Below are 26,230 nucleotides of genomic sequence, written 5' to 3' on the forward strand. Positions count from 1 at the left end.
CAAAACCCCCAGTCGTAGGCGAAGAAGCCAAAACCTACTGCCGGTAGTACTCCATCAAATCATTTAACACGTAGTGGCGTAATACGTAGCAGGAGCAGCATCAGGATTTTAAGAAACGCCGAAGCATCCATGCACAGTTTAAATGTACATTCCTGGATTATTTCAGTTCAGTCTGTTCCATGTGTGATTGGCCTTGATTCAAGAATGATGTGTAAATTGTAGCAGCTTGAGATCACACTCTTCTTCAAACAGCATTTCCAAATTAGGATTCAAGTCAAATTTCGGCCTGTAACAGCTGTCTTGGCTCTGTCAAGAATAGCAATTCCAGATTTATCGAAGTCAAACAGTTTTAAATATCCAATGCTACAGCTCTTGGCGAAACTATATTTGGTAATGGGAACTTCTCATATCTCTGAGACTCCCATTAATGTAGATTTGTTGCCTGCAGCATTAATACGGTCAATGCATTATGTATAATAAATTCACATGGTCAATGCATTATGTATAATAATTTTGTATAAATAAATTTGTATAATATATTCATATGCATTATGTATAATAATTTTGCTATTTACAGTATAGTTTTTAAATGTATTACATTATTTAAACTTACTTGATTATTACATTAAATGTTAGTTCATAATTCCCACATTCTTGCTATTGTTCATTGCAAAGCATTTTCAATGATTAAAAAATTATATTGTTCATTATGTGTTGCAAATGAAATAATAAGAGTAATGCATGTTTGTTCTTTCAGTATTGCCGTATAATATGTAATGTTTACCTTAATTTTATAAAAGGTAAAGAATGCATTCCTTATTTTGATTTTTTTTAAATCATGTGTTGTAAAGATTAACTACACATTGTTTTTATAAAAGAAAATAAGGGTTCTGGTTCATCCTGCATACTTATAAATTAAATTTTTATGATCTGTTAGAAATTGCTTATAATTAGCATGTTTAGCGAGTTTCAGTTATATTTTATAGATATAAGGAATATCTATCTAAGTAAGATATATTTTATAAATATTATTTCATGTTATAAATTGTGCTTAAATTCAGTCTTTTAGCCCTAATTTAAGACCAGTTACTTGATTTCTAGCAGAAAACGTCTCTTAGTGATATATATTTGTGTATAACTTGAAACATCTCTCATTCTTTGCATGAGGATTATTTGTGTTCATTAATATGTATTTTCCAGTAATGTTCAGTTTACTTTGTATTTTCAGGGAAATTATAGAAACAATGGTACAGTCATATTCAAAAATTTTTGCAAACCAAAAACCTGTTTTTGATGGAAGAAAAAATATGTATACTAGAGATGACCTTCCAATTGGAAAAGATAAGGTAATAAATTGAATGTGTTTATTAGCTGTGGCAAAAATCCATAAATTTGTAATCCATCACTTTACACTTCTAGATTCACTAAAACAATATTTTATTTAACTCTCTCTCTCTCTCTCTCTCTCTCTCTCTCTCTCTCTCTCTCTCTCTCTCTCTCTCTCTCTCTCTGCGCATGTTAAAGAATTGTTATTGAAAGTAGTATACCATTGTGTCAACAAATTAAATAAAATCATAAGTAATAAACTTGACAAGAACGTTACATGTATCTTACATTTAAGTAAGAAAGTTTTTAATAAAAGAAACTACTACATGAAATATTTAGTCTATTGGTATGAAAAGACAAAGTAATATAATTAGAATAACTGTTATCAATTTGTCAAGTAGTCCTAATAACTAAATAAAATTGGCGACATTTTTGAATTTCTGTGTTGAAATCTATTTTCTACCTTGAATTTTGGTTTTGGAAGAAATTTATAACTTTTGGGTTGGTGATTCTTTTCTGTGGAAGGTTTTGAGAACCTGATCTTGATCAGTAATATGCCATTCTTCAGTGGGATTGCTGTATTTCAATATAGTTCCTAACTTAGTATGGTTTTTGACATGATATTATAAATGAACAGATTGAAGAACTGCTGATTTAGCTGTCCTATTAGAGATAAGAGGCAGGCAGGCAAAGAATTTCTTTGAAGCCAGTAGCAAGCGTGCTCTGTGGAGAGCATAAAGACAGGAAAATCCCAGGATCCATTTTAGATTTCTCCTAAACCTAAAACTTTACATCCGAAGCCAGGTTTCATCATAGAATTCAAAAGGTAGTCAGTTTTATTTTGTTATGGGGCTGTTTGGATCTGATTGTATCGATTTGTCCTTATATACCAATAAACTACTTAAATATTTCTCATGGTAAAATGTCTTTTGTTAAAAACTTTCTTACTTAATAATAAAGAGATAATTATGCTCCCGACCTCAAACCTCTTTTAGTTGAATAAATTCCAGTTATTTAAGTTCTATATATTATAATAGCATTATGCGCCTTACAGCACATTGGATACCTTGGCCATTATGTTTTTGATTGCTTACATTTGTACATACCAGTGTTAGGTGTATAGTAGTTAAAAATGTAATGAATAATTTGAAGTACTGCTATCATGCAAGCATCTTGTCAACAATCGCAGTCTGTACCCGAATAGCTTTTGGACCCCTCTAGTTCAGTGTTTCCCAACCTGTGGTCCATAGGACTGAATGAAACAGCCCCCTCTTTTTTTTCTGCAGTAGGCCACAATCACTATTAATAGTGACAGGAAATTGGATTGTTGCTGATCACAATAAACATACACATTGATGTATTTAAAAAATTTATATACAGTAAAACTCGATTAATTTGAAGTTCGAGGGACCAAAATTCGCTTGTTTCAATTTACACAGGTTTGAAGTATCCATACAAATCTGGAACATGTCTATTTATTAATTGATCAAATAAAATTTTTAGTCACTCTAATTGACGCTGTGCAGAATTTTTGTAATTTTCATTTAGAACATTGATATTTTAGTTTCATTGTGATAAGAGATAGTTAATGCATTAATGGGGAAGATGAAAGATAATGTACTGTGGAGAAATTACAGGATTATTAAGGGTTTTATTTATTTTTTTTGTTTGCAAATTACCTGAATGACATTTGGCCTTCTACCAATATATGTTGCTACTGTTGTAAGGTTGAATGTCATCCAGGGAGTACCTGAATTTTGTATCAGATCTACTGCACCCTTTAATATTACATTTTTATTCTGAAGGCGATGATCATGTTATTAGCATTAGCAAAGTCATATGATGCAAGAAAGCAAGCTTATATAGCATCAGCCAAACCCCCCCCCCCTTATTTCACCCATCCACTCGCTCCAAATGTTTGCCAAGTTCTGCTTTGAATCTATTTAAGCTATCAACGTCTACAACGACAGATGAAGTTTCTACCAGCAATCAACCACCTGCTGGCTAAAGGCAAACTTCCACACATCTATCCTACACTACCACCATCTTTCCTCAATTTGAATTTATGCCCTCTCAAGTGATTATTCTGATCAAGAGGAAGAATCCCATCAGCATTGAGCATGCTCAAACCATTCAAAGCTTTATACTCCTCAATCAGATCACCTCGCAGGTGCCTAGTCTCCAGACACTAATTTGCAAAACTTAAGCCTTTCTTCATAAGAGCAACCCTTTGTTCCATTCACTGATCTTATTGCCCTTCTCTGTACTTGTTTCAACAGCTCAACATCCTTAAAATGAGGCCTCCAGACCTGTAACAGTACGCAAGGTGTGGTCTGACTATTGCCTTATGGATAACAGTGCTTCATACCAGAATCTGCAAGAATGGCTCAGAGAATATAACACAGATTTTCACCATCTTCCCTAGTCCCCAAATTCACTTGATCTCAGTCCTATTTGAGAATGTGTGTGGGTTTGCTGGAGAGTTATTCAGGAACAAAGTTATCTTCTTTCAACTTTATTACACCTATGTGATATTTTGATAGAAGAATGGTTACAATTAGACAAAATGCACTAAAACACCTTATCCATGCCATGTCATACACTTGCTGTTATTTGAAACATAGGCAACCCAATTCGATACTAAATAATGGTTAATTTTTTTTTTTTTTTGGATAGTGTATGTATTGTGGCAGTAAAGATAAAACTGATCTCTGTTTGTTACGTGCAAGAAATTTAAAAGGATTTCACCTGCTTTATTGTGAATTCCTTAAGAACTGTTATAAATTAAAAAAAAAAATCCTATGAGCCCCCCCCCCTTTCTGAAGCGTGTTTATAATTTTTCTCTCTCTCTAGTTCTTTCTTTTTTTTTTTTTTTTGCTAACTGTTGAAATACTTAAATTAACACTGTACACCAGGTTAGAGGTCTGTATGGGCTTGGGTCGGACTGGCTAGCACCGATATAACATTCGGGTATGGTCAGGCAATATTTTGGTTAAAATTTTATGAAGTGTTATCAGTATTTCAGGCTTCCCCAAGCCATTTTATATTCCAAAGAAAAAGTTATTTGTATTAGCAAGTAGCTCATGATAAAGAAACAGAACTTAAAGTTATCTGGCACTGTTTGTGTTGCAGCCAAGGCCAGAATGCATGTTCTGACAAAATCAGTACAGGTTGAGTATTCCTAATCCGAAAAACTCCAAAAATTGAAACTTTTTTTGAAAAATACTTAAGTTCTGGAAACTGGGAGCCCTGGCAGGAAAGAGCTGTGACACAGTGTGTTGACATCAGTGAAGTGCCAATTATCATAAACGCAAGGTGTCTATGTCCATTGATCACCATTTGTTTTTAGTTTATTCTCTGCTCTGTGGTGCAAAGATATTGTTGAAAATGTCAAAAAAACCTGATACCCAGGGTAACATTGATAAGGAGAAGAGGAAGCATTTAAGTTTATCAATAGAACAGAAAGTGAATTTGTTGAAGAAACTGGGCAGTGGTGTGAGACGCTGCCCAGTTTCTTCAACGGCAGTGGTGTGAGACGTCTTACAGAAGAGTTTTTGGTGTTGGCAAGACCACCATCTATGCCCTGAAGAAAGAGAAGGATAAACTGTTCAAGTTCCATGCTGTGAAAGTGATGAACAGAAGTTAATGAAAAATAGAAAAACACTGCATAAAGCTAAAAATGAAGATCTTGATCTTGTGTTTTGAAAGAGTGGATTTGTAAGCATCGCAGTGAACACATACCATTTACCGGTCAGCTGATCACGGAACATGCAAAGATCTATCATAAACAACTGAAAATTGAAGTGAACTGTGAATATTCCACAGGCTGGTAACAGAAATTCAAGAAAAGACACGGCATCCAATTTTTAAAGATTTGTGGTGATAAAGTATTTGCTGATCATGAGACAGTGGAGAAATTCATTTATGAATTTGCCAAGGTCATTAAAAATCTGATGGCAGAACAAGTCTATAATGCTGATGAAACATTGTTTTGGCATTATTGCCCCAGGAAGACACTAACTACAGCTGATGAGACAGCCCCAATAGGAATTAAGGATGCCAAGGACAGATTAACTATACTAATGCAACAGGCACACATAAGTGTAAGCTTGCTGTGATAGTAGTAGTAGTGGCATGTGATGCAAGAAAGCAAGTGTATGAGCTTATGCAGCATCAGCCAAAAAAAAAAAAAAAAAAAAAAAAAAAAATCACACCATTCCCTCCAAATGCCTGTCCAGTTCCTCCTTAAATTTATGTAACCTATCAACTTCCACAATGACAGATTGAAGTTTGTTCCAGCAATTACCCACCCGCTGGCTAAAGGCAAATTTCCGCACATCTATTCTACCTCTATCTTTTCTTAATTTGAATTTATGCCCCCTTAGGTTCGTAATCTGAACAAGTGGAAGGATCCCATCAGAATTCAGCGCGCTCAATCTATTCAAGGCCTTATATACCTCAATCAGATCACCGTGCAGGTGCCTAGTCTCCAGCCACTGCAATTTGCAGAACTTAAGCCTCTTTTGGTAAGAGACTTAAGTTCATTCCCCTCACCAATCTTGTTGTCCTTCTCTGTACACTCTCAAGCAAATCTACATCTTTCCTAAAATGAGGCCTCCAGACCTGTACGCAGTACTCATGGCGTGGCCTGACCCATTGCCTTATACAGAGGGACAATCACCTCCTTTTCCCTGCTAGCAAAATTCCTATATATCATTCACAAAACCCCATTACCTGCCCTTGCAGCCTGTCTGCATTGTTCAGAAAACTTCATATCTGACTGCACAATTACTCCCAGGTCTTTTTCATTTTCTACCACCTTAAGTGTAGTACCACACAGTTGGTACTACACTTAAGGGTATGGGGTACTTTGCAGTACTTTGCATTTGTCAAGGTTAAACTTCAGTTGCTACTTCTTAGCCCATCTGCCGAAATTATCTAGATCCTAGAGCCTGATATACCTTCATAAATATCATTGATAAATATACAAAACAACAGAGGACTCAACACGAACCCAATGGGACTCCACTAATAACATTAGTCCACGAAGAGCAGCACCCATTAATTACCACCCTCTATTTTCTCCCACTCAACCATCCTTTTATCCATTGTAGCAACTTACTCTTAATACCATTCTGCACCAATTTGTACAATAGTCTTCCATGTGCAACAGTGTCAAAAGCTTTCCTGAAATCCAAATATATGATATCAAAATTATTTTATGCATTCAGTTCCTTTGTAACCACATCATAATATTCTATCAAATTTGTCAGACAAGACTTTCCTTTAACAAACCCATGCTGTGTCTGAATTATTGCTGCAGTCTTGTCTAGATGATCCTGCAATGCATCTTTAACCAGCGACTCTATTATTTTACCCGGAACAGAAGTTAAACTAACTGGTCTGTAATTATTCGTGTCACCCTTCAATCCCCTTTTGTGATTAGGGATACATTTGCACATCTCCGGTCCGTGGGAACCTCCCCTGAGTCCAAGGATGCTCTCATAATTATGGCTAAGGGTTTGCTTAGTTGCTTTTTTTCCGCCTCCTTTAATATAACTGGATAGATCGCATCCACCCCAGGTGCTTTTCTTACGTTTAACTTCAACAATTTCTCTTCCACTTTGCTCTCAGTTATTACAAGATCATTAAGCACCCTGCTACAATTTGATAACCTTCTGGCATTTTCAAACCTTAATAACTCCTCATGTGCGAATGTAGATGCAAAATACTCATTCAGTTTGTCTGCTATCTGAGCAGGATCAACAACAGCCAAACCATCGATATCAAGTGGACCAATCAGATTCATCCCCTTCCTTTTAGAATTTATATAAGTAAAGAAATCCTTGCTGTTTTTCTTAGCATTCTTTGCCAAAGATTTCTTGTAATCTGCCTTCGCCTGTCTAACCTCCTTTGTGACCTGATTAGACTAGCTTATATCTGCCATAGGCTTCTGAGTCGCTTGATAATTTATATGCATCTCATGCATTTTTCTTCTCTGTTACAAGTCTAATTAGTTCATTTGATAACCATTTAGGCCTAAACCTTGAACAATATTTCTTAATAGTTATGAAACTTTTAGTAGCATCCACGATTAATTCCTTGAATGCTTCCCACATAGGATTTACTGTTGGTAACATCGTCAGTTTATCCCACTGTAGAGAATTTAAAAACTTTCTGAGACCACCGTACTCGCCTTTTACGGAAGCAAAAACCCTTTCCTTTACCCCAATGGTAATTATATCTTTAAGTAAATCCCACATCAGAAAACTGTGATCACTGCCACCTAGTGGTTCCTTTATCTGCAAATTCTTAATACACGAATGATCACTGCTGATAACCAGATCAAGAGTATTACTCTCTCTGGTTGCCTCTCGAACATGCTGCTGCAGAAAACAATCATTCAATAAATCCACAAAATCTGACTAGTGTGTGAGTGACCAACCCACATGTTCCAGTCAATATCTGGGAAGTTAAAATCCCCCATTATAAGACATTCTGATTTACTAGCCCACTCTATTTCTCTGCACAATTGTTCATTGTAGTCATTAGGCCTATAACACATTCCTACTCTTATTTTTGCTTTTGCAGTGCTTATGTCACACCAAACTGACTCAACAGTGCACTGTTCATATATATCAACTGGATGCACTTCTTTTGCTTTTTTGTTTTTCTTAATTAACAGTATAACACCTACCTGTCTATCCTTTCTGTACACATTGTACTCCCCAAATTCCAGTTCTGCATTCCTTATATCTGTGTGACACCACCTCTCTGCTATCCCAACAATATCCGCATTTGATGTCTTGATTTAACACTTCAAATTCATCAAATTTATTTACTATACGTCTAGCTTTGGTATACATGCAAGTATACATGTTCCTATTCTTATTATTAGTTACCCTAACACAACCCATATACCCATGAACCCACCTGTTTCATGATGATTGCCATCAGTCCCTGAAACCCCCAACACTCCTAATTCAGGTTGCTACTTATTCTAATAGAAGTTGTGCAAGAATCACCTTCACCTCTGCCTGCAGATTCTTTTAACCTTTTAGTCGGTGAATCCCCCCCCCCCAAGCTAGCAGTTTATCGACCCACCTAACACTGCCTCGATAGCATCAGCAAATATTCTTGCACCCTTTCTATTTAAGTGTATCCCATCCCTGTAGAAGCAGTCTCTCCTGTTAACAAGCACAGACCAGGCTGAAAAAAATTTGACCCCTTGATCCTTGCACATTTCCTCCAGGGCCAAATTGATTGACAAGGCTCTCATCATGTACTCCCTCCTATCGTGTCTGGGCAGAATTGCGGACATTTTCAAATTTAACCCTAATTCGCAACTTTTTTGCAACATTGACCTGTACTTGTTAAGTAAATCTGCAGATCTCCTACTCTTATTGTGATTGGTGCCCATGTGTACAACAATATCACCTTTTGTGCCCTTAAAAGATGATATTTGCTTTACGTCATCAACTTTTGCCCGTGGTAGACATACCCTGGCCCTGTTCCATCTATCCTTTTTACACAATATATTCCCCATCTCCCTGACAAATAGTCACCAACAATAACTAGTTCCTTTGGGACCAGTGCATTCTGCCTTGGAGATTGCTGCTGTGTTGCCTGATGCCCATTAGTGAGCTCTGGCATTGAGTTGGGCAGATGAGAGCTTGACGGGCCCCTCATTAATTTCTTCGAGGGCATCTACTCTACACCTCAAGCTCTCATAGACATCCAGTAGAATGCTGAGTTGATGCCTAATTTCTAGACACTCTCTGCATCTGGCACACGCAAAGACATCCTCCTTGGCTGTTCTTTTCCAGAGAGTTCGGCAGACATTTCACAAGTTGCACATTTTTTTTAAGGCTGTGATGCGTTGGAGAATCACCCCCCTCAGTGTTCCGCCGAGTCACAGCATTCCTGCCACTTTGTGCCCGTTGCTTTGCTGCTCTAGTCTGGGGCATGATATTTTAAATTAATAAGATCAATAAATTTAATTAATTGTCAATATTACGCCATCTAATAGAATCCTAAATGGAGTGATGCATATTACGCTATATAATTATATGTTAGAGCTACATAGTTACCACAATTAAAAATTTGAATTCACTACCACTCTATACAAAAACAATGGCTGCAAGATTCGAATGAAATAATGGTTTTACGTATATTAAGTAGTAATCTACAAAAACTATCTAAAATAGAAATAACCAACGTAACTATAAGTATAAGACTGCATATAAAGTACAATATAAAATAACAATTAGGTAAATAAAAAGGCAAACACATTACTTTTTTGGAGCCTGTAATTTACAGCTGTAATTTTTAAAGAGTCAGCGCCCTCTGGTGCTGACTCTCTTAGACCAGTAGCAACATGTTCATAACCTGCTACTGTTGCCCAAAGAAGTTCAATCTGATTGCCCTCTCACTCATGTGCCAGCAGAAGTTAATGTGGATGAAAAGGAATTTTTTTTGTATAAGTGACTTCTGTATATTTTTAATGTTATAAAATCTGATTTGATTACTTTTTATTGCAAAACAGACAAAATGGGGAATTGTTTTCATAATAAAACATGATCAAGTTGAACTGCCTTAGCCATCAAATGAGAGTATCAAACAGAAACAAATTAGTGTTGTTTTAAAGTCTTCCTTTCTTCTTAATTGCATTTGAAGTAACACTCATGTGAAGGCTGGGATGAATTGCCATAGTTGGCAGTATTTCCAGCTATGGTAGCAAGTTACAAATTGTAGGGGATTTGTAAAGTGAGTTAATGATACTATTAGAAATGCTTTAAGAAATTTGGGAGCAAAGTGTGTTCGTGTGAAATACCAGGAACCGATTTGCACCAGATTAGACCAGTAGTAACATGTTCATAACCTGCTACTGTTGCCCATAGAAGTTCGATCTGATTGCCCTCTGATTCATGTGCCAGCAAAAGGAAAAATGGATGAAAAAGAATTTTTTTTTTTTTTTTTTTGTATAAGTGACTTCTGTATATTTTTAATGTTATAAAATCTGATTGGGTGACTTTATGGGAAAACAGATTTAACTGCATTTGGCAACTTATTAGTAATGAGAGTTTTCGATGCTGATTTCTGGATAACTTAACACAAGTTAAGTTAATGCAAGATCAGACATGTCTGATCTTGCATTAACACCTTTTTTACGTATACCACAAAGTAAAAGACGAAGTGATTAAAACCAGAGTCTCACAATGTTATATTAGATGCTTTGACATGTGACATGTTTGGCTTTATACAGTACTCCCAGTTTTTAATAAAAGTAGGGCCACTGCTGCAAGGACATCTTAATGTTACAGATGTAGTAGTAGTAGAGGATGTGTGTTTGTTCCAGCAATAAACTACCTGTTGGCTAAAAGTGAATTTCTGCACAACTCTTCTACAACTGTCTTTTCTAAATTTGAATTTGTGCACTCCATCAGGTTCGTAATCTGAGCAAGAGGAAGAATCCCATCAGAATTGAGACAGCTCAATCCATTCAAGGCCTTATACACCTCAATCAGATCACCTTGTATGTACCTAGTCTCCAGATGCTGCAATTTGCAGAATTTAAGCCTTTCATGGTAAGAGGATCCCTTCAATTCCCCTCACCAATCTTGTTGCCCTTCTCTGTACACACTCAAGCAAATCTATATCCTTCCTAAAATGAGGCATCCAGACCTGTACACAGTACTCAAGGTGTGGCCTGACCATTGCCTTATACAAAGGGATAATCAGCTCCTTTTCCCTACTAGTAAAAATTCCTGTATATCATTGACAATACCCCATGACCCACTCATGGCAGCCTGTCTGCACTTTGCAGAAAACTTTATATCTGACTGCACAATTACTTCTAGGTCTTTTTCATTTTCTACCATCCTAAGTGTAGTAACACATATAGCAGTAATTTGCGTTTGTCAATGTTAAACTTCAGTTGCCACTTCTCAGCTCATCTGTCCAACTTTTCTAGATCTTGTTGCAGTAGCACACTGCCATTACTGTCATTAACAACCCTGCCAACCTTTGTATCATATGCGTACTTGGACATTAAACCTGATATACCTTCATCGATATCATTGATAAATATACAAAACAACACTGAACACTGGGAGGGGGACTCCACTAATAACATTAGTCCACAAAGAGCAGCGTCCATTGATTACCACTCGGTCTTTTATCCACTGTAGCAACTTACCCTTAATACCATACTGCTCCAATTTGTACAGTAGTCTTCTATGTGCAGCAGTATCAGAAGCTTTCCTGAAACCCAAGTATATGGGTTTCAGGAAATTATTTTTTGTATCCAGTTCCTTTGTGACCACATCATATTATCCAATCGAATTGGTCAGACAAGACTTCCCCTTAACAAATCCATGCTGTGTCTGAATTATCTGCAGTCTTGTCTAGATGATCCTGCAATGCTTCTTTAACTAGTGACTCCATTATTTTCCCCGGAACAGAAGCTAAACCAACAGGTCTGCAATTACTCGTGTCACCCTTGTATCCCTCTTTGTGAATTGGGGATACAGTTGCGCATGAGTAGGATCATCAGCTGTCAAACCATCAATATCAAGTGGACCAATCGAATTCAATCCCTTCCTTCTAGAGTTAATGCAAGTAAAGAAGTGCTTGCTGTTCTTAGCATCCTTTGCCAAAGGTTTCTCGTAATCTGCCTTTGCTTGCCTAACCTTCTTTGTGACTTGATTACAGACTAGCTTATATGTTGCCTGATAATTTATATGCATTTTTCTTTATGCTGCGAGTCTCATTAGTTCATCTGACATCCATTTAGGCTTAAACCTTCAACAGTATTTCTTAATTGGAATGAAAAGCCTAGTAGCTTCAATTAATTCCTTGAATGCATTCCATTTAGAATTGCTGTTGGTAACATCATCAGTTGGTCCCACTATACAGTTTAAAAAAACTTTCTGAGACCACTGTAATCATCTTTACATAAGCCATAGGCTTTCTTGCACCACGCGGCCATTACTAATACTAATTTACGAAAGCAAAAACTCTTCCCTTTATCCTTCATGATAGTTATATCTTTAAGTAAATCCCACTTCAGTACACTGTGATCACTGCTGATAACCAGATCAAGAGTATTACTCCCTCTGGTTGCTTCTTGAACATGCCGTTGTAGAAAACAATCATCCAATAAATCCACAGAGGTTTTGCTAGTGTGTGAGTGACCAACCCCCAAGTTCCAGTCAATATCTGGAAAGTTAAAATCCCCTATTATAATGAACACTTTTTTTCAAGAAAAGGGTGAACAGAAAGTGGACATGGAAGAGTCCAAATGGATTAACAACTAATGAAATCGACTTTGTCCTCACTAACAGAAGATATATTGTGAATGATGTTACCGTCCCGAATAAGGTAAATTTTGGAAGTGATCACAGAATGGTAAGTTGTACACTTGATATAGATGAAAGACCAAAGGAAAGGAAAAAAAACTGACTCGAGTAAATAATACAAAGGTCTTTGAGATAACAGAAGAGGAGAAAAAGCAGTATGTACTGGAACTTAAGAACAAGTTTCAGCTTCTGCAGACTGCTCAGGACCAAGATATCGATGAGGAATATTACAACTTTCTGAAAGTGATAAAGCCCAAGAAACTTATAGGGAAAAAGAAATCCAAAGAAGAAAAAATTAGTCAAGAAACACTTGTTATGATGAACCGAAGGCAAAAAATGAAGAACAAGATAAACACTGACAAGGAAAAAATTGAGTATACTGAGTTATGCAAAGCCATTAGAAAGAGACTCAGAGAGGACATAAGAAGATTTAACACAAGAAAAGTAGAACAAACATTAAGGGAAAACAGAGGATTTAAATCAGCAGCCATGAGCACTAATACAGAAAGAAAAATGATACTGAAACTGAAGAATAGCGATGGCATACTTATAAACAGCAGAGAAGGCAAAATTCAAATAGCAGAATACTATAGAAAATTATACATGGAGCGAAGGAATGATGCCAGCAGTGGGGAAGATGGATTGCAAATTAGCAACACATACAACATACCTGATATTCTTCCTGATGAGGTAGAACATGCAATGAAGAATCAGAAAGCCCCGGGGGAAGATGAAGTTACTGTAGAGTTGTTAAAGTTGTTAAAATTCAAGACATAACACAAAAACTGGCAAGGCTCTTCACAAAGTGCATTAGAAAAGGTGACGCCTAAGCAGTGGAATAATGCCATCATAGTTTTGCTACACAAGAAAGGAGATAAATCAGAAATTGGAAATTATAGACCAATTAGCTTGTTATCCCACATCTACAAGTTGTTCACAAGGGTCATCACTAACAGATTAGAAAGAATACTTGATGAGACTCAACTGAAAGAGCAAGCTGGCACACCATTATGCCTGACATTTGTGGCTTATGAAAAGGCATTTGACTCCATACAGCATAAGGCAATGTTTTGGGCACTGGAAAGACAAGGCATAGATACCCCACATATTATGATTTTGAAGAAAATATATGAGACTGCTACCTCCTTTATTAGACTAGACAAAGACAATAGGAAATTTAAAATCAAGAAGGGAGTTCGACAAGGAGAAACAATATCTCCGAAGCTGTTTACTGCTGCCCTTGAGGAAGCTTTCAGAAGATTAGACTGGTCACAGAAAGGAGTCAATGTGAACGGAGATTACCTAAACCATTTACGATTTGCAGATGACATTGTGGTCATAAGCCACGATCCCAAAGAATTAGAGGAAAAATCTTAATCAGTTATGCATAGTTAGTAAGGATTTTGGACTACAGATGAATATGGCTAAAACAAAAGTAATGATGAACAAGTATGCCACAGAAAGGGAAATAATGATTGAAGGAGCAGTAATTGAAAAGGTGGAGTCATATACTTATCTGGGACAAGTTATTAGCTGTAATAATTGATAAATGGCTGGAAGTCAAGAGAAGAATAAATTTTGGATGGATAGCATTCAGGAAATATAGTCACATACTGAAGAGCAATATTCCAGTTTGTCTGAAACGTAAAATAATGAACCAATGTATACTCCCCACCATGACTTATGGAAGTGAAACTTGGGCACTCACCAAAAGAATGGAAAAGAAGCTGAGGACTACACAGCGAAGAATGGAACAAATTATATTGGGAATCAGACTGTTAGATAAGAAGAGAAACACATGGATTAGGCGGCAAATTCAAGTAAAGGACATTCTTATCAAAACTAAAGAACTAAAATGGTCTTGGGCAGGACACATAGCTCGAAGACATGATGACAGATGGACTAAGAAAATAACAGAATGGTACCCAAGAGGAGCTAGAAGAAAACCTGGAAGACAAAGGCGGTGATGGATAGATGAAATTCATGAGTTTGTGGGTAGTAAATGGATGGCCTGTACTCAAAACAGAAGGAACTGGAAAGTTGCTGGAGAGGCCTTCATCCTGCAGTGGATTGAAAATGGCTGCTGCTGATGATGATGATTATAAGGCATTCTGATCTACTGGTCTACTCTATTTCCCTCTGTACAATTACTTATCGTACTCATTAGGCCTATAAAACACTCACACTCAATTTTGCTTTCCCAGTGCTTATGTCACGCTAGTCTGACTCAGCATTGCACTATCCAACTGTCAACTGGATGGACTTCCTTAGTTTTTATGTGTTTCTTTATTAACAGCATAACCTCTCTGCCCTTCCTATGCTGTCTATCCTTTCTGTACCCATTGTACTCTACCAAATTCCAATTTTGCACTACTTATATCTGTGTGATACCGTGTCTCTAATATCCCAACAATATCCACTTTTGATGTCTAGACCAGCACTTCAAATTCATCAAATTTATTTACTATACTCCTAGCATTGGTGTATATGCAAGTATACATGTACCTATTCTTAGTTACCCTAACACAGCCTATGTATTTATTTGTTTCATGATGACTCCCACCAGCCCCTAAAACCCCTAGCACACTAGCTGCTGCTCATTCTGACAGAAATGCAAGAATCACTTTCACCTCTTCCTGTGGCTACTGTTCACCTTTTACTCTGTGAATCCTCCCCCCAAACTAGTAGTTTTCCTGACCAACTTAACACTGTCTCAATAGCACCAGCAAGCACTCTTGCAACCCTTCTATTTAAGTGTATCCCATCCCTGTAGAAACACTCTCTCCTGTTAATGTGTTACCCAACACCATTTATCAATGATATTGATGAAGGTATATCAGGCTTAGTGTCGAAGTTTGCAGATGATACAAAAATTTGGTAGGTTTGTTAATGACAGTAATGGCAGTGTTCTACTGCAACAGAATCTAGATAATTTGGGCAGATGGGCTAAGAAGTGGCAACTGAAGTTTAATCTTGACAAATGCAAAGTACTGCATATGGGTAGAAGTAACCCCAGAGAAACGTACCAACTGTGTGGTACTAAACTTAAGGTGGTAGAAAATGAAAAAGACCTGGGAGTAATTGTGCAGTGAGATATGAAGTTTTCTGAGCAATGCAGACAGGCTGCCAGGGCAGGTCATGGGGTTTTGTCAATGATATATAGGAATTTTGCTAGCAGGGAAAAGGTGATTGTCCCTCTGTATAAGGCAATGGTCAGGCCATACCTTGAGTACTGCATACAGGTCTGGAGGCCTCATTTTACGAAGAATGTAGATTTGCTTGAGCGTGTACTGAGAAGGGCAACAAGATTGGTGAGGGGAATGAAGGGATCCTCTTATGAAGAGAGGCTTAAGTTCTGCAAATTGCAGTGGCTGGAGACTAGGCACCTGTGCGGTGATCTGATTGAGGTGTATAAGGCCTTGAATGGGTTGAGCACCCTGAATTCTGATGGAATCCTTCCACTTGTTCAGATTATGAACCGAAGGGGGCATAAATTCAAATTAAGAAAAGACAGATGTAGAATAGATGTGCGGAAATTGCCTTTAGCCAAAAGTAAAGTGCAGCCATTATCAACCCACTGCAGGATGGAAGCCTCCTCAACAATTCATGTTAAGGGAAATGGACCATAATCTGCCATGGTGGTCCAGTGCAGGTTGGCAGATCGACCGTATTCAGCAGTCAGGGGCTTGAACCCCGGTCTACTCAAAGAGCGTGTGCTACTGCACTCCCGCTCCTGCCCACTCTGCTATGGAGGCCAGTGGGTGGTTAATTGCTGAAACAAACTTCCATCTGTCGTTGTGGAAGTTGATAGGTTAAATAAATTTAAAGAGCAACTGGACAGGCATTTGGAAGGAATGGTGTGTGTTTTTTTTTTGGCTGATGCTGCATAAGCTCATATACTTGCTTTCTTGCCTCATATGCCACTACTACTACTACCACCAGTTACCAGATCCTATTACAATTTCCTGCAGTGCACAAAATGAAGCTGAAAAGTTGTGCAAAACACTCATAGTATTCAGTCATTAATTAATCTACATTAATGTAGTGTATCTACCGATGTGTGGACAGATGACTATAAGCATGTATCCTACATAATGCTAATGTTACCCTGTATGATGATAACTAGAAATTGTAAAATAAAGTACTGTTCACTCGTGAATTACTAGTCGATCGGAAAACTGCCGCTAATATCAGAAATGAGTTGAGTTGCAAGCTTGGGAAATTAGGTTTTTGGCTAGACATTTTCTCCAATTTCATTTTTGAAACAAATCAGGGAGCTAACGTTATATGTGCCCTTTAGTTGTTCATCAGTATCATTCTAAGAAACCTTTTCAAAAGGGGATTCCTGGAAACAAACTTACGTCATGTTAACTTATTAACACTCTAGGTCAAACATATTGGGATATACCTCAGTCTGGTCTTGTACATCACCTGAAACCCACCATTCATCAAGGGTGCAAGTCACATTCTTATAGCAAAATAAATGGGTACAAATCATTTGATGTTAATTACCAAGATAATAAAAACATTCTGAGAGAATGTGGGGGAAAAAAAAAGACCATCTCATGTTCAACATGAGACCCTATTGATGCTGGTGAACTTTGTTATACCATTCTAAGAAGCTTCACTGCAACTTAAAACAGAGATGTATGTAACACTTACACTTGTTCTGCCAATACGATTTAATTTGCTAAATCACTCGAATGTGTTGGTTTTGGTCACTCATGAACTGGCTGAATTATATGAATTGCATTAGTGTAGTGTGATTCTGAATTTAAAAAAAAATTCAAAGCACATAAATTGCATAATCACTTTGTTCTTGTGACCAAATTTCCACCAGTTAAGAATGCTTTAAAGCGAAGAACAAGAAGAAACAAAGGGTAATGTGTGAAATTGAATAGAAAAGTTTAAATGTGATGAATTTTGAATCACTGCAGTTACATTGAGAAATCGTTGTGAGCAACATTGACCAACATTATAAGAAAGAAGCCTAAAATTTTGGATATCAGAATGTTCGAATGCACAACTGGAAACTCAGATAGTTAGGAAAATGAAATTGAGAAATGTATGAATATTGACATATATCATGTTGAACTTCATGGCTTACTTGATTTGTGGAGAAACCATAATAAGAAATTCAAGTTTCTATTGAGAATTGTCAAACATGTACTTGCCAACAGCAACTGTAAAGTACTGTTCACTCGTGAATTTCCAGATGATCTGAAAACTGCTGCTAATATCAGAAATGAGTTGAGTTGCAAGCTTGTGAAATTAGGTCTTCGGCTAGATATGCTCTCAGATTTCATTTTTGTAACAAAAGTAGTGAAAGAAATTTTGATGCAGCCAGGCATGTTGTGCAGGAGTGTCAAACCTCTATAAGGAGGGAAAGTTTTTGGGCAAATTTTGTTCCATTTTGTTATTACACAACAATATGGAACAAGATGCACCCAAAAGATGTTTTGAAAGTACAGTGGATTCCAGTTATTTGGGCCACCGGTTAATTGGGGCAGCCGTTTATTTGGGACAAATCTTAAAAAACAGAACCCAATCTTGAAAATAGCCAGGGTTTACTTCGCTTAATTGGGACAACATGCCGTTTAATCAAGGCAGGAGACCACAGCACTGGAGATTACCCTACAATTGTCTCCGACTGTACCACGTGGTTCGTTGGATTTCTGGAGGTCACAACCATAAAACAATTAGCAGTCACCTGTTTATTGGGCTTTTCTGTTAGTGCAATTTATCATAAACGGATAGTAAACTATCTTATTGAATTTGAGATGATACCGACAGCTGGAATTCCGTGGGTTATTATGGTGTGATGCATTTACACTTCCATGAAATCTTCATTCCTATTTTTAAAGCTTCTTAACCTGTTACTCCGTTATCACTTGCGCGTATCGTGTTATTTGCAATTTGTGTGTGCTGTGTTTCTTTGTTATTGATTATAGGCTTCTATGTCACGTGTTAATTTGTATGTATCCCATGCATTTTTCTTCTCTGCCATGTGTCTCATTAGTTCATCTGACATCCACTTGTCAGATGAACTAATGTTCATCTGAAATGTTGTTCCAGGCCTAAACCTGGAACAACATTTCTTAGTTGGTATGTAAAGCCTAGTAGCTTCCAAGATAAGTTCTTTGAATGCTTCCCATTTTGAATTTGCTGTTGGTAACATCATCAGTTGATCCCACTGTATAAAATTTAAATACTGTCTCAGTCCATCGTAGTCGCCTTTACGAAAGCAATAACCCTTCCCTTTACCCCTAATGGTGGTTACCTCTTTGAGTAAATCCCACTTCAGCACACTGTGATCACTGCCACCTAGTGGTTCATTTACCTGCAGATTCTTAATGCATGAAGAACCACTACTGATAATCAAATCAAGAGTATTACTCCCTCTAGTTGCCTCCCGAACATGCTGATGTAGAAAACAATCATCCAATAAATCCACAAAAGCCCTGCTAGTGTGTGAGTGACCAGCCCTCAAATTCCAGTCAATATCTGGGAAATTAAAATCCCCCATTATAAGACTATTTACTGGCCCACTCTATTTCCCTGTACAGTTTCTTATTATACTCATCAGAGTCATTAGGCCTATAGCACACTCCTACTCTCAATTTTGATTTTTTTTTTTTATGTGAACCCCAAACACGAGAGGTATTAGAACCTATAGCACTTAATACCGTGCTTGGGTTGGAGGTTGAGAAGACGAAAGAAGATATTTGTTGACATTGAACTTCTGTAGATTGTAATTTTCAGGAAATACGTATAAAGGAAATTTGTTCCAGAAAACTGCAGTTGAATGAAAAAATGAGGATGATGAAAAGTTGGTTCTGTGGGTTTGAAGTTGGACAGTAAATGGATGTTGGCTGGTGACGGCACGTGTTCGGACTGTTTTGAAAGAGAGAGAGCGGGAATTATAGAAGTCAATTCAGAAGAACAGTGCCCATGGAAGTATCTGTAGAAGAGGCATGAAGCAGAAACAGTGCATCTATGAGACAGCGAGTGGAGAGACTCTGTTAGAGATGAATCATTAATTAACCTAACTGCCCTCTTCTGAATGGAATCAAGAAGCCTGAGAGTGGTTTTGGGGGCACCACCCAAGATGTGGGAACAATATTCCATGGCAGGGCAGATTTACGATTTATACAGAGTGAGCAGCTGTTTGGAAGAAAAGTAACGCCTAGAGTGAAAGAGAAAACCAAGTTTTTTATATGCAGAGGAAGCAATATTTGTAATGTGCTTGTGCCAAGAGAGATTAGAAGTCAGGGTAATCCCCAAAAGAGATATATCCTTTTGCCTAGAAATCGGAGTGTCACTAAAGATAAGCATAGGAGCAGAAGAATCCTTTTTGCGAGATGTAAGACAAGATTGAGTTTTAGAAGGGTTGAAATCAACTAAGTTGTCTTTGCCCCACTGGAGAATTACCTGAAGATTGGCATTTAAGGAATTGGTAGCAGATTTTCGAGAAGTTGAAGCTGATTGAGCAGGACAAGGTTTCTCAAAATGGAAAGTTGAATGCAATGTGCTATCATCGGTAAAACTATGGATAGGATTTCCAGTCAATGGAAGAAGGTCATTGATATACAAGAGGAAAAGAGTGGGGGACAGAACTGAACCTTGGGGGACACCGGCATTAGTGGAGAAGTTAGAAGACAGAGAGCCATCTATCATCACCCTCAGTGAGCGATCAGAGAGAAAACTGGATAACCAATTACTAAAAACAGTTGGCAAACCATAAGATGGAAGCTTGTTTAGAAGACCTTTATGCCAAACACGATCAAAAGCCTTTGAGATGTCAAGAGCAACTACTTGTGTTTCACCGAACCTTTCCATTGAATTAGTCCATAAATGGGTAACATAAGCCAGAATATCACCAGTGGATCGACACTGACGGAATCCATACTGGTGATCGTTGATCAGACGGAAGGTTTCTAGGTAGTTTAAGAGTTGGCGGTTAATTGATTTCTCCATTACTTTAGAAAGAGTAGAAGTAATTGCAATGGGAGGATAATTGGATTGGAGGTATTTGTCACCCTTTTTAGGAACTGGCTGGATATGAGCAAATTTCCAAGCAGAAGGAAAAACACCTTTGGAATAAGAAAGTGAAAAAAGGCGGCAAAGAATAGGAGTAAGTTCAGGAGCACAGGTTTTGAGAACAAGTGGAGAAATACCATCAGGACCTGGAGCTTTCTTAGCATCAAGATTCATCAAAATCCTTCTGATATCCTTTTGACGGAAGACCACAGGAGGCATTGAATGGAGCATGTTGGGAATGGTGGGAGGTGTTATACCAAGATCATTAATACATGAGCTGGAAGAAAAATGGGATGCTAGCAGGTCAGCTTTATCCTTGGCTGAAGTGACAACAGAACCATCTGGTTTGGACAGAGGTGGGAGCAGAGATGGGCAAAACTTACGGCCAATAGCTTTGGCAAGAGACCAGAATGCTCGGCTACCATTAGGGCAAGAAGCAAGTTTTCTACTCTTAGCCTGTTCAAACTCTAGTTTGGACTGATTAATAACTGCTTTACAATTGTTGCGAGCTTTGGTGTAGGCAGAAAATGAAACTGAAGAATTAGAAACAAGCCAGTTACGATATGCAACATTCTTCTCTTGGAGAGCCTTAGCACATTTATTGGTAAACCAAGGTTTAGATAAAGGACGAGATTTTAAAGTGGAGTGTGGGATAAGGGATTCCATTCCTGCAAGAATAATTTCACTGACACGATCTGAGCAAACGTTGACATCAGAACTTTTGAAACAGTAATCCGACCAAGGAAAAGAAGAATAGAAGCCTCGCAGTTTGCATTCTTGTAATGCCAAACAACACGAGGTTGGGAATAGCCGTGAGATAAAGGTTCCATTGGAGGAGAGACAATCACCAAGTTGTGATCTGAAGTGCCTAAAGGACCTCTCACTTTGACCATGTACTTAGAAGGGTTGTTTGTGAGAAAAAATCAAGCGTATTGGCTGAATGATTAGGATTGTCTTGTATTCTTGTAGGTAAATGAACAATCTGTGCTAGGTCATTAGTAATAGCAAAAGCCTCAGCATCTCGACCTGCTGGGTGGTGTGACTAGAAAATGGAAACCAGCTGGAGTTGTGAACATTAAAGTTACCTCACTGTTAGGAAAGTTGAACTGGAGAAAATCAAGTTGCAATGAGAGGAAGTCAGAGCTCCAAGTGATTAGTGGAGTTGGGAGAACGGTAGAGACAACAGATGAATTTGACACAATAAGGTAGAGAGATTTTAAGCCAGAGAAGATCAAAGAGAGGAGATTCCTAATTGCCAAGTCTCTGATAGGGAATATCAGAACGGACATATGCACAAGTACCACCTTTGAGGCGAAAGGAATCATTCCACGAATAATTTGGGTATCTGAGATGAGCAGTAGTTGAATCAACCGATAACTGAGATTCTGTCAGAAAAAGTACATGGGGTTTGGCAGACTGCAAGTGGAAATGGACATTGTTGAGATTAGAATTGAGACCACGTATATTTGTGAAATGAATTAGGAAGTATTTGGGAGGTTTAGATCTTTTCGCAGACAAGCTTGCTCTATTAGTTTGACAATTCATGGTGTATTCAATAGTAAGAAAAAGTGAGTGGGACATGCTCTATGTAGTAATGAAATTTTTGGATATGGCGTTACATGTGGTAAGAATATACCGAGATCCTTGACATAACGTGGCCTCGACAATGCTCCCTGCATACACACTACTCGGACTCCCTCCAGTAGGGAATGAGTAGAGGTAGCAAGATTATACACTAGCTGATCCGGAAGCCTCCTAGAGAGTTACCAATAGGTTCGGTCTAGTGTACTAACTAGCGGCCGGCCTGGAAACACCGTTTTAGAGCTGTACCCTCGAAATGTAAGGAATATTGGATCTCGCCACGACGTTCATCATAACCTCAAAAGTCATCAATCATACTGCATGATGGAAGAGATAGGGAAGGGTTGACTGGAACTTAGGTCTAGAGACTAAACATGGGTTCCACCACTTCAAGCCTCTAATAAGCAAAGTGGTGGTATTTCACCGGTTGATGAGAGTCATCTACATCTATTTCCCTGTACAGTTTCTTATTATACTCATCAGAGTCATTAGGCCTATGCACACTCCTACTCTCAATTTTGATCTCCCAATGCTTATGTCACACCAAACTGACTCGACACTGCACTGTCCAGCGATGTCGACTGGCTTCACTTCCTTGGATTTTATGTATTTCTTAACTAATAGTCTAACCCCTCCTCCCTTCCTATCCTTTCTGTAGACATTGCACTCCCCAAATTCCAGTTCTGTATTCCTTATATCTGTGTGACACCACGTCTGAAATCCCCACAATATCTGCCTTTGATGTTTTGAGCAATACTTCAAATTCATGATATTTATTTACTAAACTCCTAGCATTTTGGTGTACATGCAAGTATACATGCACCTGTTCTTTTTCTTAGCTACCCTAACACAAACCATGTGTTTACTTGTACCCCAGTGATTCCCAGCAGTCTCTGAAATATCTTGCATCTTATTTTCCAGGCTGCAGCTCATTCCAATAGAAGCAGTGCAAGAATCACTTTCACCTCTGCCAGTGGCTACTGTTAATCTATTAGTCCTTGTATCCCTCCCAATCTAGCAGTTTTCCGACCCACCTAACACTGCCTCGATAGCATCAGCAAACATTCTTGCACCCTTTCTATTTAAGTGTATCCCATCCCTGTAGAAACACTCTCCTGTTAACAAGTACAGACCAGACTGAAAAAAATTCTACCCCTTGAGCCTTGCACAATCTTTCCAGGGCAATATTACATTATATATTAATATTATTACATATTATTATATGTAATAATATTATATAATAAATAATATAATAAAATATAATATTATTACTGTAATATTACATATTACAGTACGCATTAATTATTCCGATTATCACGTATATTCTTCCGATTTTCATGTATCATTTAATTTTTAAATTGGTAAGGTAATAAAGGGTAAATTTGTGCTTAATATATCTTTACTTTTATAGCCCCTGGATAATATTCCTCCTATTTTTGCTAATTAGAATTGCTGTTTAATAGAGTTAAAATTCAATTCACAAACGTGATCACAATGACTGGCACTTACTACACATCGTATAGTGAACGGTACTTTACTATGGTGACGCCATCGTAACGTGATTTGATTGTACAGTGAACCAAAAGTTGTAAAGCGGCGGTCCATTGTATTTTTTTACGCGAAACTTCGGATAATTGGGGCAGCCGCTTAATTGGGCAAAAATGCACTAGTCCCGATGTGTCCCAAATAACTAGAGACTAAACATGGGTTCCACCACTTCAAGCCTCCAATAAGCAAAGTGGTGGTATTTCACCGGTTGATGAGAGTCATCTACCATCTATTTCCCTGTACCCTTTCTTATTATACTCATCAGAATCGACTGTATATCGCATGCTGCAAGTTTAAAATTTAACCCTTCATTGATTTGGCTTTAAGTGTTTGCAGCTCCATGTTTATTTTAAAATAATTTATGTATTTTTAGTACCCCCACCAAATACTCTCGTCAATAAGCATTGCAGGATGCATGTAAGTGATTTCAATAGTCTATTTGTTAACAGTAAGCTTTGAACATAATGATTGCATTTAAAGCATTTGGAACCTCAACACCAGTTTTCACATCACCGAACTGTATTTTTCATCACTCTGCTTTGGTCACATGCAATTTATTAAGTTAACTCTTAACCTGTATATATTTTAGCTTTGGATTAATTTGTGTTTGTGTGGTTCCCCAGTTGAGATGCTTTTCCTTCATTTCTGAGGTTCTTGTGCTTGCTCAGATTACGAACTGAGGGGACATAAATTGAGCAAAGACAATTGTAGAATAGATGTGTGGAAATTTGCCTTTAGCCAGCATGTGGGTAATTGCCGGAACAAACTTCCATCTGTCATTGTGGAAGTTGATAGCTTAAATAAATTCAAGGAGGAACTGGACATTCTTTTAGAGAGAATGGATGTGTGAAGTTCCCCCCCCCCCTCTCTCTTTTTGGATGATTCTACATAAGGTCATACGCCTGCTTTCTTGCATTACATGCCTCTATTACTACTACTAGTTTGCATTGAATAAATATTTATTTATTTATCTACATTGCATATATGAATAACTTGCATTTCATAAATTAATATTAAGTTCTCTTTATTTTATTAATGAAATGAAATATAGGTTAGTGTGTCGTAATTTTCAGCATATCTCCATGTTTCACTTCTGCATTTATTTATAGTCACAGAACAATATTTAGAATGGTACCTAATGTTTTTAATTCCACACTACTGTTTAGGATATACCAGCACGTGTTATTATTATTTAAAACTTACGGCACCTTAAGTGCAGGAACACCAGACAAGCTGACCTTTGTGGTATATGGAATAATATTGGTAGGCAAAAAAACATTTTTTTTTTTTTTTCACTCCCTGTTAAAATTCAGGATTATTCTTGTAGAGTTGACGTTGCTGAATTCAAATAGTAACCATATTGGTGTAACACCCATCAATTTTAAGGGAAAAGGGATTAAAGTCAAAAACTAAGTACTAAATATTGAACAATTGGTCTATTTACAAAAATGTTTCTGATAACTTTTTTTGTCTTTTATAATCATCCATTGGTGTCTCTTGTATGAGATTCCAACAGTAGTCTGCCAACATATTTGGACTCCATTTTCCCCTGTATCTTTTTTCCATTATCTTGGTTTTGCAGTGTTCATCAGAGACCACGCCCAAGTTTTCAGGAAAAAAATTTAAATGGGTATGTAGGAAATGAGCTTTTTTAACAACATGTTACATCCCAAATCTCTGTATGCTAAAATTAGGTCATCCACAATTTCACTGTAATTTGTGATTTCCATAAAATTGCCTAAAGTTCTAGCAGATGTTTTCAAATGCTTTCCAGGCTCTTATTTCTTAAGCATTTAAGTTTTTAGTGAATTCCTCATCTTGAAATAGCTGTTTGATTTGAGGACCCACAAAAATCCCTTCTTTTATCTTGGCCTCACTGATTTGAGGAATCTTTTGCCTCAAACAGGAAAATTCTTCTCCTTTTTTGTCCACCACTTTCACAAATATTTTTTATCAATACTATAATAATTAATGATAGACACCAGCCAGGAATTAAACTAAAAATTTACTATACAATGAAATAATATACAATGAAATATGATGCAAATAAAATAAAACACTGATTAAATTATAGTTAAAATATAGTTAAAAACAATAAAATTAATTAAAATAAACTAGGTTAAAAGCGATAAAACAATACAATCTGGAGCTTTCGGAGAACTGCCGTCTCCTTCTTCAACAGCATACTACCAGTGCTAAAACACATCCTTAAGTAGCCGGTCCATGGCACTCATGCACGTGATCATCAGACACATGATCTACATTCTCCATTCTACATTTCTGGGAAAAGCAGCATCGGATCTCCCCTGAAGACGCGGTCATTACCGACCGCGCCCATGGATTTTGGGAACGCAAGTGGCTCGAGAGCTTGCGAA

At 37.5% G+C, this 26,230-nt stretch overlaps 1 protein-coding gene across 1 annotated transcript in view; it reads left to right on the top strand.

The window, feature by feature from the left end:
• Positions 1-26,230, top strand: part of LOC150075329 (protein argonaute-2-like) — a 384,361-nt gene that overhangs the window by 78,473 nt on the left and 279,658 nt on the right. The window contains exon 3 of the mRNA XM_090388732.1: positions 1,229-1,346. Coding sequence (XP_090244858.1) covers positions 1,229-1,346 — 118 coding nt within the window. The remainder of the gene's footprint in view (positions 1-1,228; positions 1,347-26,230) is intronic.

The sequence above is a fragment of the Mastigoproctus giganteus genome, chromosome 14 (assembly GCF_048544385.1).
Source record: "Mastigoproctus giganteus isolate SK-2022 chromosome 14, ASM4854438v1, whole genome shotgun sequence".
NCBI lineage: Eukaryota > Metazoa > Arthropoda > Arachnida > Uropygi > Thelyphonidae > Mastigoproctus > Mastigoproctus giganteus.